The sequence below is a fragment of the Emys orbicularis genome, chromosome 8 (genome assembly GCF_028017835.1).
Source record: "Emys orbicularis isolate rEmyOrb1 chromosome 8, rEmyOrb1.hap1, whole genome shotgun sequence".
Classification (NCBI taxonomy): domain Eukaryota; kingdom Metazoa; phylum Chordata; order Testudines; family Emydidae; genus Emys; species Emys orbicularis.
The window spans coordinates 62750566-62765527 of NC_088690.1; the positions used below are offsets into that span (position 1 = coordinate 62750566).

Sequence of the window (14962 nt, forward strand, 5' to 3'; positions counted from 1 at the left end):
AAACTGTAAAGTGGGGAGCAGTTGTTTCAAGGAGGCTTGGAAAGTCCTGGCTTTCTCTCACTCGTCTCTCTAAAATGCTATTTGCCTCAGGTTGGGGACCTCAGTGGGGCACCTACTTTGCCTGGGAATTTTGCACGCACGCACTCTGGTGGGAGCAATTCCACAAAGGTTAAGCTCCTTAATATTTGTTAGGCTTTCAAGCACTCTGAGCAAATAATAGTGACTGATTTCTTAGCACTACTTCTAGCATAGTGTGGAGGGAGCACACCTCTGGCATGTTTGTTAGAGAATTATCCATACGTTTGTAACACTAGTGAATGCTGCCCTTTGTCAGAAGACAACGTTGTTGAGCAAAGGTACTGGAATGGAAAATTACTAGGATATGTGGACCCTGACTCTGGTGGGGGAGGAGGAGGTTGTTTCTAAAGTGCGTTCTGGGTGTTGACTCCTGAACTTCCCATGATCAATGCAAGAGACTGCTTGGAGCCTTGCAATTTTGAGCTGATTAAGCAATTCTCTACCTGACCCTGCCTCTCCAACATTAGGATAGAAGGGCGCACACAAAAAAAAAAAAAAAAAAAATCTTACCTATGGGAGTTTTGCCATTGACTGCAGTCAGACTAGAATTCCACCATCTGTGTTTAAAACATGACCACTTTCAATTCTCTCGTGGAATAAGGCAGGACCAGCCAATCTTCTCTGCTCTATTTAGGTTTGCATCCATGCTTTTTGCAGTGATATCTGAGCATCTTTCAGTAACGTTTGTATTGCCAGGGGTGGCCCCACGTATGTGGAATTCACTGGCCTTATGTTCTTATGATACTGGGTCAGACCAAAGGTCCATCTAGCCCAGTATCCTGTCTTCCAACAACGGCCAATGCCAGATGCCCCAGAGGGAATTAACAGAACAGATAATCATCAAGTGATCCATTCCCAGCTTCTGGCAAACAGAGACTAGGGACACCATCCCTGCCCTTCCTGGCTAATAGCTGTTGATGGACTGATCTTCCATGAACTTACCTAGTTCTTATTTGAACTGTTAAAGTCTTGGCCTTCACACCATCCTCTGGCAAAGAGTTCCACAGGTTGACTGTGCGTTGTGTGAAGAAATACTTCCTTTTGTTTGTTTTAAATCTCCTGCCTGTTAATTTCATTTGGTGACCCCTAGTTCTTGTGTTGTGAGAAGGAGTAAATAACACTTCCTTATTCACTTTTTCCACACCCGTCATGATTTTATAGTCCTCTATCGTATCCCCCCTTACTCGTCTCTTTTCCAAGCTGAAAAGTCCCAGTCTTATTAATCTCTCCTCAAACGGAAGCCATTCCATACCCCTAATCATTTTTGTTGCCCTTTTTTCTGAACCTTTTCCAATTCTAATACATCTTTTTTGAGATGGGCTGACCACATCTGTATGCAGTATTCAAGATGTGGGCGTACCATGGATTTATATAGAGGCAACATGATATTTTCTGTCTTGTCTATCCCTTTCTTAATGATTCCCAACATTCTATTAGCTTTTTTGACTCCTGAAGAATGTATCTGAGCTTTAGCCTGGTTATGGAAAAAGCAATGCCTAGACACTATGATGATAGGCACTAAGGCACGTGACTTTATCAGGGCTTTTAGCTTTGAAAATTCGGACATTAGGCTATCAGAGACAGCATGTCTGTGCCTGTAAATAACCCTGTCCTTGCAGTTGACTGAGAGCTGAGTTGAGGCCTGCAGCTTGCTGCTGCTCTTCCCAGTGTCCTGAAATGGGAGATATGATGCAAAATCAGTCACTTATAGACTATTGGTGGAGCAGTTATAATACTCAGAAAAACCTCCTCCAGCGAAAATGGTAGGCTAAAAGTGAGGAAAGCAATAGCAGTTCTGGCTGTCCACGTACACAGCAGAGATCCTTGGGTGCAGATCTCAATCTTGCCTTGACCCCTTGCTCATTGCTCCCAATGAGAATGAAATGTTCAGAAGCTAGCGCTGCAGGTAGCTTTCCTTGCTATTCGCCTGCAGCTCTTCATTCTGTTTCTCGGTATCTCTGTAGCACTTGTCACCACGGCATTGTTAATTATTATGTAAATAATAAAAGTGGCTACCACCCTCAAGCAAGATCATTGTGCTAGCCATTCTGCAGACACCTAATAAGGCCATTTCTGCCCTGGAGAGCTTGCAATCTAAAGAGAAAAGACCGCAAAAAATGAGAGGAAGGATTATCATCTCCATTCTAGATGAGGAAGTGAGGCGCAGCTTAAGTGATTTTTGCACAAGGTCACACAGTGTGTTTGTGATAGAGCCAGGAATGGAACCCAGATCTTCTGTGTCATAGGCCACTGTGTTAACCACAAAGCCACCCTTCCTTCCCAATACCATTCTATCTAAATGCCTTTGAGTCAAAATTGTACTGCCAGAGGCCACACTGGTAGTGGAACTGTATCTCTGGAATCACTCTAGATAAATGCACCTCCGCTTGCACCTAGCCATAAAGTATGCCATGCTGGGTTACTGTGGTGATGGGCACTATGGGAAAAACCTAAGATAGACCCATCTTTTTGCAAAGGCTCTCCATGGAGTACTGAGTCCTGGGCGAGTAGCCAAGTCTCCATTCCTTGTCTTTCAAGCTAGACAGAAGTGTGGTCTGTATGCTGCAGTGCATAGGATATCTGATCAGACCCAATGTTAAGCCATGTAAAAATGCATGTAGAAACCATAGTGATGGAAGTACACAAACAGGTGTACTAAACACTGCACGTTCCACTGTGCCTACACTAGGCTGGGGTGCTATGCTACTGCTGATCACAGCAACATAAGAGGTGGTGGGATTTATAATTCCTACACAAGCAGAGGTGTGACCATCAGTCAGTGATAGTTATTTGGCTAACCTGTGCCTGATGGCCCCTTTTCTGCTTGGCCTGATTTCCCGATCAGTAATACTGACATAACTTGCAGGGGCACAGTGACTGTTAATGAATGTAAAGTGCATTGAGATCCTCACACAGCAGTCGGCACTGGACGGGCACCTCCGCTTAGCACCTTGTAGGACTGCCACTTTAAAAGACCATTTTACTGTCCCCTCACTCTTCTGACTTGGTATTTCCCATGTTAGTAACTTTCAATAACATAAAGTAGAGCTGGGACTGAGCATGGAGCTCCTCTCCTGCTAAGGACTAGGAAAATGTTTAGAACAGAGCTGTCAAGCGATTAAAAAAATTAATCGCGATTAATTGCGCTGTTAATACACCTCTACCTCGATATAACACTAATTCGGATATAACGCGGTAAAGCAGTGATCCAGGGGGGCGGGGCTGCGCACTCTGGTGGATTTCACCTATAACGTGGTAAGATTTTTTTTTGGCTCCCGAGGACAGCGTTATATCGAGGTAGAGGTGTAATAGAATACCATTTATTTAAATATTTTTGGATATTTTCTACATTTTTCAAATATTTTGATTTCAATTACAACACAGAATACAAGTGTACAGTGCTCACTTTATATTTATTTTTAATGACCAATATTTGCATGGTAAAAAACAAAAGAAATAGTATTTTTCAATTCACCTAATACAAGTACCGTAGTGCAATCTCTTTATCATGAGTTGAACTTACGAATGTAGAATTCTGTACAAAAGATAACTTCATTCAAAAATAAAATGATGTAAAATTTTAGAGCCTAGAAAGTCCACTCAGTCCTCCTACTTGTACAGGCAATTGCTCAGACAAACAGTTTGTTTACATTTGCAAGAGATAATGCTGCCCACTTCTTGTTTACAATGTCATCTGAAAGTGAGAACAGGCATTCGTATGGCACTGTTGTAGCTGGTGTCGCAAGATATTTATGTGCCAAATACGCTAAAGATTCATATGTCCCTTCATGCTTCAACCACCCTTCCAGAGGACATGCATCCATACTGGTGACGGGTTCTGCTCGATAATGATCCAAAGCAGCGAGGACCGACGCATGGTCATTTACATCATCTGAGTTAGATGCCACCAGCAGAAGGTTGATTTTTTCCTTTTTGGTGGTTCGGGTTCTGTCGTTTCCACATCAGTGTGTTGTGCTTTTAACACTTCTGAAAGCATGCTCCACATCTCGTCCCTCTCAGATTTTGGAAGGCACTTCAGATTCTTAAACCTTGGGTCGAATGCTGTAGCTATCTTTAAAAATTTCAGATTGGTACCTTCTTTGCATTTTTGTCAAATCTGCAGTGAAATTGTTCTTAAAATGAACATCATCTGCTGGGTCATCATCTGAGACTGCTATAACATGAAATGTATTGCAGAATGTGTGTAAAACAGCAGGAAACATACAATTCTCCCCCAAGGAGTTAAGTCATAAATTTAATAATGCATTATTTTTTTAACGAGAGTCATCAGCGTAGAAGCATGTCCTCTAGAATGGTGGCCGAAGCATGAAGAGGCATATAAATGTTTAGCATATCTGGCATGTAAATACCTTGCAATGCCAGGTACAAAAGTGCCATGCGAATGCCTATTCTCACTTTCAGGTGACATTGTAAATAAAAAGGGGACAGCAATTATCTCCCATAAATGTAAACAAACTTGTTTGTCTTAGCGATTAGCTGAACAAGAAGTAGGACTGAGTGGACTTGTAGGCTCTAAAGTTTTACATACTTTTGTTTTTGAATGCAGCTATGTAACCAAAAAAAAAATCTACCTTTGTAAATTGCACTTTCACGATAGAGACTGCACTACATATTTTAATGAGGTGAATTGAACAATACTGTTTCTTTTATCATTTTTACAGTGTAAATATTTGTAATAAAAAAGATAAAGTGAGCACTGTACACTTTGATTTCAATTACAACACAGAATACAATATATTTGAAAATGTAGAAAAACATCCAAAAATATTTAATACATTTCAATTGGTATTCTATTGTCTAACCATGCTATTAAAATGCCAATTAATTTTTTAAATCATGATTAATTGTTTTGAGTTAATCGTGTGAATTAACTGTGATTAATCGACAGCCCTGAGGCATGGAACGATTTCCATATGAAGTTTACAATGAGACTAGTGAGTTTGGAGAGGAGATGGATTCAGTGGCTGTTATGTCCATGAGTCCATTTGGAGGGATGGCTCATGCAAGGCTTGCAGCTGGATTGTAACTTCTCTTGCTGGTTTCAGGAGGATGCATCTATTCATGTGGTTGATCATCAGCCTCTGGGGTGCAGTAGCTCCTCAGTACCACCCTGTGGAAGATATCTGCACTGCAAAGCCAAGGGATATCCCAGTGAATCCCATGTGCATTTACCGTAACCCTGAGAAGAAGGAGAGTGAGGGGCTAGGGTTGGAGCAAGTGAAGGAGAAGATTCCAGAATCTACTAATCCCCGTGTCTGGGAGTTATCAAAGGCCAACACCCACTTCGCCACGGAATTCTACAAATACCTGGCAGACTCCAAGAATGACAATGAAAACATCTTCATGTCACCCCTCAGCATCTCCACGGCCTTTGCAATGACCAAACTCGGTGCTTGCGGTAACACCCTCCAGCAGCTCATGGAGGTGAGTGGCACCATCTCAGCCTCTTCAAGTTGCTATCCTAACAACTGAGGTTAGAGCAAGGTTACTAAAGGCTGGCTGCCAGCTGTTTGTCGGTGATAAAGCTCTCTCGGGCTCCTCCACTCAGGACATTTCCCTGCTTAGAGAGAGAGACCTTTTGGCTAAACAAGCCCCTTGTTAGGACACTTGTCCTCGTGGAGAGCACTGCAGGAAGCTCCAGGCTGGCTTTCCTCTGGTCTGTTGGGAATCCCAACTCCTCTAGCTCCAGTGGTTGGAGTAAATTCTTCTGATGCACGCTGGGTTCGGGCCTATTGACTCCATATGGAGGAGCGGGAAACTCTTCAAGGGGCACGGAGGAGAAGGCAAATGCTTGGCTCCTAGTGGACCTGACAATGTGTAGCTAGGCTATGTTAGACACGCAGGGATAGATCATTCTTGTGCTGAAAACTGAGGGAAACTAATGAGACCTGGGCATGGGGTTAGTGTTAGAGCTCCTCCCTCTTCCTACAGCAGCCCAAACTCTGGATGCCCCTATCCAGATAAGGGAAAATAACTCTCCTATCGCTCCATGGAAATGCTGCCGGACAAAGGCTATCTCCTGGAATGAATAAGGGATGGGGTGGAGACCACAGACTGACTTCTGTGTTCAAACAAAATAAATTGACAACATCACCCAATATCCAGGAAGCCGAGTCCCTTACTGATCTCAAGGCACTTAGGAGACCCTCAGTGCAGTTATCAGCCTGTGCCTGCCCTAGGGAAATCTATGGTGCTAACCACTAAGTGGTCCCACCAGTGTGCTTCTAACGAACCTCAGGCTGATCCAGCTCCCATTGAAGTCAATGGCATAAGTCCCATTGATGCTAATGTGGCTGGATGCAGCCCCTTGTGAGCTCACATGCGCAACTGCTTCCAACGGTGCACAGCTAAGCTAGCACCATTCACAATAGACTTGGAAGACAGGCTCAGTGTCTTCACTTTGCTAGAGATCCCACTAGCAAAAATATGAATCAATGAAAAGGTGCCTGAGGCATCTCCCTGGAGCCAGCTCAAGGGCATTCTCCGGATCCACACCCAGTTGTTGCCGGGTGGTGACTCTCGGGTGGCCTGAGTGAAACGAGCTTCCACTAGCATGAGCGTCTCTTTGGAAAGACTGAAAATAAAGCTGACGCAGAGAGCAGTCGAAGTGAGGAGCAGGGTTTTCTGGTTCTCACAATAGCCAGCAAAGGGCACTTTAGGCATGTGTCACTAGGCTGTAACTTGTGACTTTCAGGGTCTCCAGTTTCCTACTGGGACCATGGCAGTGTTAGTTTTCAGAGGGCTCCTCCATAGGGTGTGTGAAAACTCCATGGGATAGAAGCCAATAGAGGGGAGTGCAGCTGAGAATATAAGTGGCTTGTGCCCATTTGTATTCGGCATTAGATCTCTAAGCAGAAGTTACTGCAGCAAGGTAAGTGCTCCTGCCTCATGAGTAAATGATTGCATGGGCTGTAGTAAAGCGGCAGTTCCAGAAACAAGATCCACCCATTACCCGAATGGCAGATTGTTTGAGCCCTCAATTATAATTGGGATTCTAGCTCTGTTCATTTTGCTTGTACTGCTCCGCTTTGACTAACCAAGTGAGAGGTGTGCTTTGGGCACAGGACTGTGAGCCAGATGTGCTGGTTCTTCGGCTGACATCGGTTTCCTCTGTAGTGGAGTCATTTGTCTAAGGTACCTAGATGCACCCTCATTATTGTCCTATCCGAGCACTTCCCAATCTTTAATGTATTTATCCTCCCAACACCCCTGTGAGGTAGGGAAGTTTCAGAAGGGGCACTGAGGCCCCAGGGAGGCTAGGGCTTTGCCTGGGAAAGTTATGTTAGTGTAAATAGGAATTTAAACCACTATCATTACACTGGTGTAACAAGTCCTGAATAAGCAAGTCCACATGGATAGTTACACTGGTATGATTGCAGTGGTGTGACTATACTGGTGGTATAACTAGAAACATTTCCTGGGTAGACAAACCCTTAGTGACTTGCCCAAAGTCACGCAGAAATCCTGCAGCAGAGCTGGGAATTGAAACTGGGTCTCCCAGTTTCCCAGGCTAGTGCCCAGGATTTAAAAGAATCCAGGCCTCCTGATTCCACGTGCAGCAGCCATAAGGACTCCATTCGCTTCCTGAAAGGAAAGAGGGAGGACGGTTGGTGAATGAGAATTGGGAAGCCATTCTTGGTGTAAGGTAGAGGCTTAAAAGAAGGGATCAGGCAAAAGGGGCAATTGGGGAGGGGGATGGGCAGGATATAGTCTGAGCGTGGGAGAGGAGACATCTGTGCTTTGAAGGGGAGGAGAGAGAGGAGCAGCCGTATGATTTTCTTTGTTAAACGGTGTTTGTATTCTGGACAGTTCAAAGCCTTGTTTCTGCACAGCTGCACCCAGCTTTCTTGCAGAGAGAGACGGGGGCTCAGCTGAAAAGTTTGTGGATGTGTCTAAACTCCACAAATCTCTAGACCCTATCCAGGGGGTTGGATCAGGCCTATCTCTGTTTCCATGTGACTGAACCCAAACAAACCAAGAGCTCTCACCACGTCCGGAGTGAGTAGTCCAGTGTCCCTGTGTCTGTGGAGTTATTGAACAGTTATCAGCCTGTCCCCTCTGCCTGTGGCTACAGGAAATGGGGAGCCATGTCTGTGATTCCTTCTCTCTCCTTTGGTTCCCTAGGTTTTCCGGTTTGACACCATTTCAGAGAAGACATCTGATCAGATCCACTTCTTCTTCGCCAAGCTGAATTGCCGACTTTATAAGAAGGCCAACAAATCCTCAGAGCTGGTGTCGGCCAATCGTCTCTTTGGGGAGAAATCTCTGACCTTCAACGAGACCTACCAGAACATCAGTGAGGTGGTTTACGGAGCCAAACTCTGGCCCTTGAACTTCAAAGTGAGTCCGAAGGACTTTGGTTTCTATCCCTTTCCAAATCCTTGTGCTGTTGATAAATTCTCTCCCTTACCTCGCTTGAGTGGCCTAGTGGGTGCTGTGAACCAGGGGCAAGGGGCTGCGTATGACTTGTGTGCTTGAATGCAGCAGTTTTGCTACTGACCGAACCTGCTTTAAGCTCAGATTCTGGTTCATCCATTTACAAGCTTCTCACTTGAGTACTGCAGCATGGTGCTCAGAACACACGGTCTGCACTGGGAACATGCCCCTCCACTTGTTGATGGCTGCCTCCTACAGAGAGACAATGGGGTGTTAAAATCCCCATGTAACTTATTGTTTTGGGTCTATTCCTCCAGGAAAACCCGGAGCAGTCCAGGACTCTAATTAACGAGTGGATCGCTAATAAAACTGAAAAGCGCATTACTGACGTGATCCCTGAGGGAGGCATTGATGACCTCACTGTCCTGGTGCTGGTCAACACCATTTACTTTAAGGTACAGGAAACAACCCTAGGGAAATCTGCTCCCCTGGGGAGAGGGGAGGTCTATAGCCAGGCTTTGGGTGGGGTGATGAGAAGTCAGTAGATCATTCTCCGAGCCCAGACACACTGAAGCTTTAAGAAACAGAGATGCTGGCTCAGACCTGTCAGCTGTGATGACTCAGGGGACAGCAGTGAAACAAACACACCAACATTGGGACAGAGAACTGAAAAGTGAAGCTCACTATAAGGTAGAGAGGAGTGCAAACCAAACCAAAAACCTGGATCTTCCCATCCCTGATCTTTGTGTTGCGGGGAGAGGTCTGGAATCCAGATCAGAATTCCGTGCCGGGCACCTGTTTGGGTTGTGCCAAAATCCCAGATCCAAACACCCCTAAGATATGGCAAGGGTCTGAAATTTGAATCTAGCTCCAAATTCTACAGCCCAGAAAGTACATCTGACTGCTCTGATTTCATTGCCCAAGCTGTGGTGAGATGGACAGTCAACAATCAGCACAACTGGGGACAAGCCAGTGAGTTCTGTACATCAATTCCGTTTCAGGGAGATAGTGGGGGGGCCGAAGAGCATCCTTCTGGGATAGGGGAGTTGTCCGTTCCCTAACCAGCTCTGCCACTGAGCTGATATGTGGTATCAGCTAAGTCACTTAGCCTCTCCGTGTCTGTTTCCCTATCCGTAGCCTCCTCCCCACTGTGGGTGGGGTGGAGGTTGAGGCTAACCTCATTGTTCACTACAGAAATGCAAAGCACTATTCACCACAACAGTGGTGAGCCAGCTCCTTCTCTCTCAAAACTTTGGGGGATTCAGGTTCAATGGGACCTTGATCTCAGTTTGCTCCTGAAAAATGGAATCCTTGTTTTGTAACAGCCAAAACTGCCCCTAGTCCTTCCCATCACTACCATGGACAATGGGAGGTGCTGCTAGTAACAAATGGGAAGCCAAGCATGGTCCAGAGAGCCTCTCTTTTTAAAGAGGGGAGAGCAATGCACTGATCCCTCGTGGCTCAGCGTGCGCTGGGCGTGGGGCTGGGATTCTCTGATCTGTGGCTGATTACTGATTGTCTTTATGGTCCCCCAGGGGCACTGGAAATCAGAGTTCCCTGCTCAGAACACAAAAAGGGATAAGTTCTATAGAAGCGACGGCCAAATCTGTGCCACCCCCATGATGTATCAGGAGAACAAGTTCCGTCACGTCTCCGTCCCCAGCGACCACGTGCAGGTGGTGGAGCTACCGTACAAAGGGGATGACATCACCATGGTTCTCATCCTGCCCACCAAGGGCACATCTCTTGGAGAAGTAGAGCGGGACCTGACCCCAGAGCGGCTGCAGAGCTGGCTGGGCTCTATGAAGGAGATCTCGCTCTCTGTCTACCTCCCCCGCTTCCGCATCGAAGACCACTTCAGTCTGAAGGAGAAGCTGCGGCACATGGGGCTGGTGGATCTCTTCAGCCCTGAACATGCCAAGCTGCCAGGTCGGTCCTGGCAGGTTCCCACTGTGAGAGCGGCGGGAGGGAAATGAAATGAAGCAGCACTGTGTGGAGGGGCGCCAAGTATTTGAAAGCAGTGCTAGAATTGTAGTGGCTTCTCCACTGAGCAGTGCACAAGTGTCCTGATCACAAAATCCACTGTCACCACTGGGGAAAAGTCCCCTCTGATCCTAGGGGTGGCCTGTGTGGGTCAGGGTTGAATCTACAGAGAAAGGGTTGTCAGACTGGCATCTTCCACCAGCACTAAACTTGCCTGCAAATTGTTCAGTGCTAAGGGCCCAAATCTACCCTTAGATACCAACACTTAGGATTTCCCCTGATGTCACTGTGGGCCCAATACAACGGCAGCAGGGCAGAATTTGGATCTTTAGCTTGACCCTTGTCCTCATTTAATTTGCCCTTTCCCCATCAGTGTTGATTGTCTGCCTCAAACTTCCTCTGGTGTGAGATCAAAATGCTTTGGTGCTCAGAGTGGTCTTCTCAAAAATCTGTTCTTGAATGTCCCTGTCTGTTTATGGCTTGTTGGGTTTTTTTTAGGTATAGTTGCAGAGGGCCGTACAGACCTGTATGTGTCTGATGCTTTCCACAAAGCCTTCCTTGAGGTAAGCCTTGCTTTCCAGTGCTCTCCTGTAGTTTTTCTTTTAATGTAACTTTTTATTTAGTCTTTTTAACAGCAAAAACCTTTCCCTTCCCTCCTCTCCCCTCTGATAAACTTAAAATTGTGCCACTCATCTCCGATCTAAGCCTGTGACTCTTCTGGGTTCCAGTCTGTGGCAGGGGAAGATATGGCACCAAAACCACCAACAATTGAATTTCAAAGCCCAACAGCACAAAGTAGAACATGTGGTTCGGAGTCTGTAAAGAACCTAGGGCCTGAGCCAAAGCTTGTTGAAGTCAAGTCTTCCCATTGACTTCAGAGGGCTTTGGATCAGACCCCTACAGCATTGTTGGGCCTATACAAGAAATACCCTGTAAGGCTGGCTGCCAAAGAATGGGGGTGCGGGTGGGGGGAATCCAGGGTTTTGGCAGGGCAACAAATTCAATGTCATTATTTTAGTTAGACGGTTCTGATCTGCTGCTTTAATATTAAAGTTGTTTGTCCTGGGAAGTTATGAGACAACAAATATCCTTTTACTTAACCATAAAACTTGCTTTAAAACATTTCAATAGCCAGTGTTTGTGATCATAGAATCATAGAATATCATGGGTTGGAAGGGACCTCAGGAGGTCATCTAGTCCAATCCCCTGCTCAAAGCAGGACCCAATCCCCAACTAAATCATCTCAGCCAGGGCTTCGTCAAGCCTGACCTTAAAAACCTCTAAGGAAGGAGATTCCACCACCTCCCTAGGTAACCCATTCCAGTGCTTCACCACTCTCCTAGTGAAAAAGTTTTTCTTAATATCCAACGTAAACCTCCCCCACTGCAACTTGAGACCATTACTCCTCGTTCTGTCATCTGGTACCACTGAGAACAGTCTAGATCTATCCTCTTTGGAACCCCCTTTCAGGTAGTTGAAAGCAGCTATCAAATCCCCCCTCATTCTTCTCTTCTGCAGACTAAACAATCCCAGTTCCCTTAGCCTCTCCTCATAAGTCATGTGCTCCAGCCCCCTAATCATTTTTGTTGCCCTCTGCTGGACTCTTTCCAATTTTTCCACATCCTTCTTGTAGTGTGGGACCCAAAACTGGACACAGTACTCCAGATGAGGCCTCACCAAAGCCAAATAGAGGGGAATATGATCACGTCCCTCAATCTGCTGGCAATGCCCCTACTTATACAGCCCAAAATGCCGTTTGCCTTCTTGGCAACAAGGGCACACTGTTGACTCATATCTAGCTTCTCGTCCACTGTAACCCCTAGGTCCTTTTCTGCAGAACTGCTGCCTAGCCACTCGGTCCCTAGTCTGTAGCAGTGCATGGGATTCTTCCATCCTAAGTGCTGGACTCTGCACTTGTCCTTGTTGAACCTCATCAGATTTCTTTTGTCCCAATCCTCTAATTTATCTAGGTTCCTCTGTATCCTAGCCCTATCCTCCAGCGTATCTACCAATCCTCCCAGTTTAGCATCATCTGCAAACTTGCTGAGGGTGCAGTGCTCGCCATCCTCCAGATCATTAATGAAGATATTGAACAAAAACGGCCCCAGCACTGACCCTTGGGGCACTCGGCTTGATACCGGCTGCCAACTAGACATGGAGCCATTGATCACTACCTGTTGAGCCCGACGATCTAGCCAGCTTTCTATCCATCTTATAGTCCATTCATCCAGCTCATACTTCTTTAACTTGCTGGCAAGAATACTGTGGGAGGCCATATCAAAAGCTTTGCTAAAGTCAAGGAATAACACGTCTACTGCTTTCCCCTCATCCACAGAGCCAGTTATCTTATCATAGAAGGCAATTAGGTTAGTCAGGCATGACTTGCCCTTGGTGAATCCATGCTGACTGTTCTTGATCACTTTCCTCTCCTCTAAGTGCTTGAGGACCTGCTCCATGATTTTTCCAGGGACTAAGGTGAGGCCAACTGGCCTGTAGTTCCCTGGATCCTCCTTCTTCCCTTTTTTAAAGATGGGCACTACATTAGCCTTTTTCTAGTCATCCGGGACCTCCCCCAATCGCCATGAGTTTTCAAAGATAATGGCCAATGGCTCTGTAATCACATCAGCCAACTCCTTTAGCACCCTTGGATGCAGTGCATCCGGTCCCATGGACTTGTGCTCGTCCAGCTTTTCTAAATAGTCCTTAACCACTTCTTTTTCCACAGAGGGCTGGTCACCTCCTCCCCATGTTGTGCTGCCCAGTGCAGTAGTCTGGGGGCTGACCTTGTTCGTGAAGACAGAGGCAAAAAAAGCATTGAGTACATTAGCTTTTTCCACATCCCCTGTCACTAGGTTGCCTCCCTCATTCAGTAAGGGGACCACACTTTCCTTGACTTTCTTCTTGTTGCTAACATACCTGAAGAAACCCTTCTTTTGTTACTCTTAACATCTCTTGCTAGCTGCAACTGCAAGTGTGATTTGGCCTTCCTGATTTCACTCCTGCATGCCTGAGCAATATTTTTATACTTCTCCCTGGTCATTTGTCCAATCTTCCACTTCTTGTAAGCTTCTTTTTCGTGTTTAAGATCAGCAAGGATTTCACTGTTAAGCCAAGCTGGTCGCCTGCCATATTTACTATTCTTTCTACACATCAGGACAGTTTGTTCCTGCAACCTCAATAAGGACTCTTTAAAATTATGCTGGTCTTGCTTCCGCAGCTAATGTTGCAGATTTAGAACTTAGATTCATCTTTCTCCATCTCTAGATTCTCCTAAATCAGCTAGGCCCAGGTCCTCAAAAGTATCTAGGCACTGAACTCCCACTGAAACCAGTAGGAGTCGGGCGCCCAAGAACCTTTGAGAGTCTGGGCATTAGTCCCTCCTCCCCCTGTTGATTCAGGATTGTCAGTGTATTGATCAGAATAGCACAGGTGGTTTGTGGGCCTGTTTTTCAGGCATGCATAGGCCCCTCCGATTTCCACAGGAACATACTTACACATGTGCTGGAAATCATGGGGTTACACATCCACATCAGAGTTTGGAAGCGGATGAGTTTGAAAATCTGGCCTCTTAGGTCCGGATGCATCGAGTGTTAACCAGATGTAAAGGACTGTCTCATGACTTTATCACATAAGATGATGCTTGTGTATTCTTCTGTGTGCTTCAGATCCATAAAACAATGGGGGAAAGCCTTTTAAAACCGCTCCTTGAAAATCCTCAGTTAGCAGAGGGGGTGGGTGCTCTGTGGTAGCATGTAGAGAAGCCTGGTGTACCACCTGCAGCCGGCAGGACCTGGGAGCTCTGCACAGAGGGAGTGAGCATTTCACAGCCATGTGACTGTGACTTTTCTCTCATGCACTCCCAGCCAACTTGGAAGTAAGGGGGGGCTGCAGCATGCACATTTGCCCTATGTACATGAGGACTGTATGTTAATCCCATCTTCCGTCTGATTGGCAGGTGAATGAGGAAGGCAGTGAGGCAGCAGCTTCTACCGTAGTTATGATCTCGGGGCGTTCGTTTCCCATGAACAAAATGATCTTCAATGCGAACAGGCCCTTCCTGCTGCTCATCCGGGAAGTTGCCATCAACACCATCATCTTCATGGGCCGAATATCCAATCCCTGCCCTTAAGGAGCCGTGGCCAGGTCCCAGCCTCTCCGTCCACATGGGTATCCAGTCAATAAAATATCATTTTCCCCATGTCTGTCTCCGATGCAGCATTTTCTGCAGTATTGCTGGTCAGCAGTTTTGAGGGCCTCCTGGGAAGGCCCAGCTTTCTCTCAGGGCAGCTGTCCTGTTATTTGACACAACCCTTACTTAGGGACTGTAACCTATTAAGCTGTTTACCCCCTTGCTGTCACTGTCAGGCGAGAGAGGGTGATGTGCTCTCATCACCAGAAGAAGTCCCATTCTGCATTCTCTCTATTAAAAGGAGGCTGGATTCTCCCAGTATTTTGCACCAAGATTTGTTGTGTATCGTCGTCCTCATTCGGGCCTCAATTGTAA

General features: G+C 46.1%; 1 protein-coding gene across 1 annotated transcript; it reads left to right on the forward strand.

Moving 5' to 3' along the window:
* Positions 1–5148: 5148 nt before the first annotated feature.
* Positions 5149–14587, forward strand: SERPINC1 (serpin family C member 1). The gene is made up of 6 exons (XM_065409766.1): positions 5149–5523; positions 8224–8439; positions 8793–8930; positions 10011–10404; positions 10957–11021; positions 14414–14587. Exons 1-6 carry the CDS (start codon positions 5149–5151, stop codon positions 14585–14587), a joined length of 1362 nt encoding a protein of 453 aa, XP_065265838.1.
* The last annotated feature ends 375 nt before the right edge of the window (positions 14588–14962 follow it).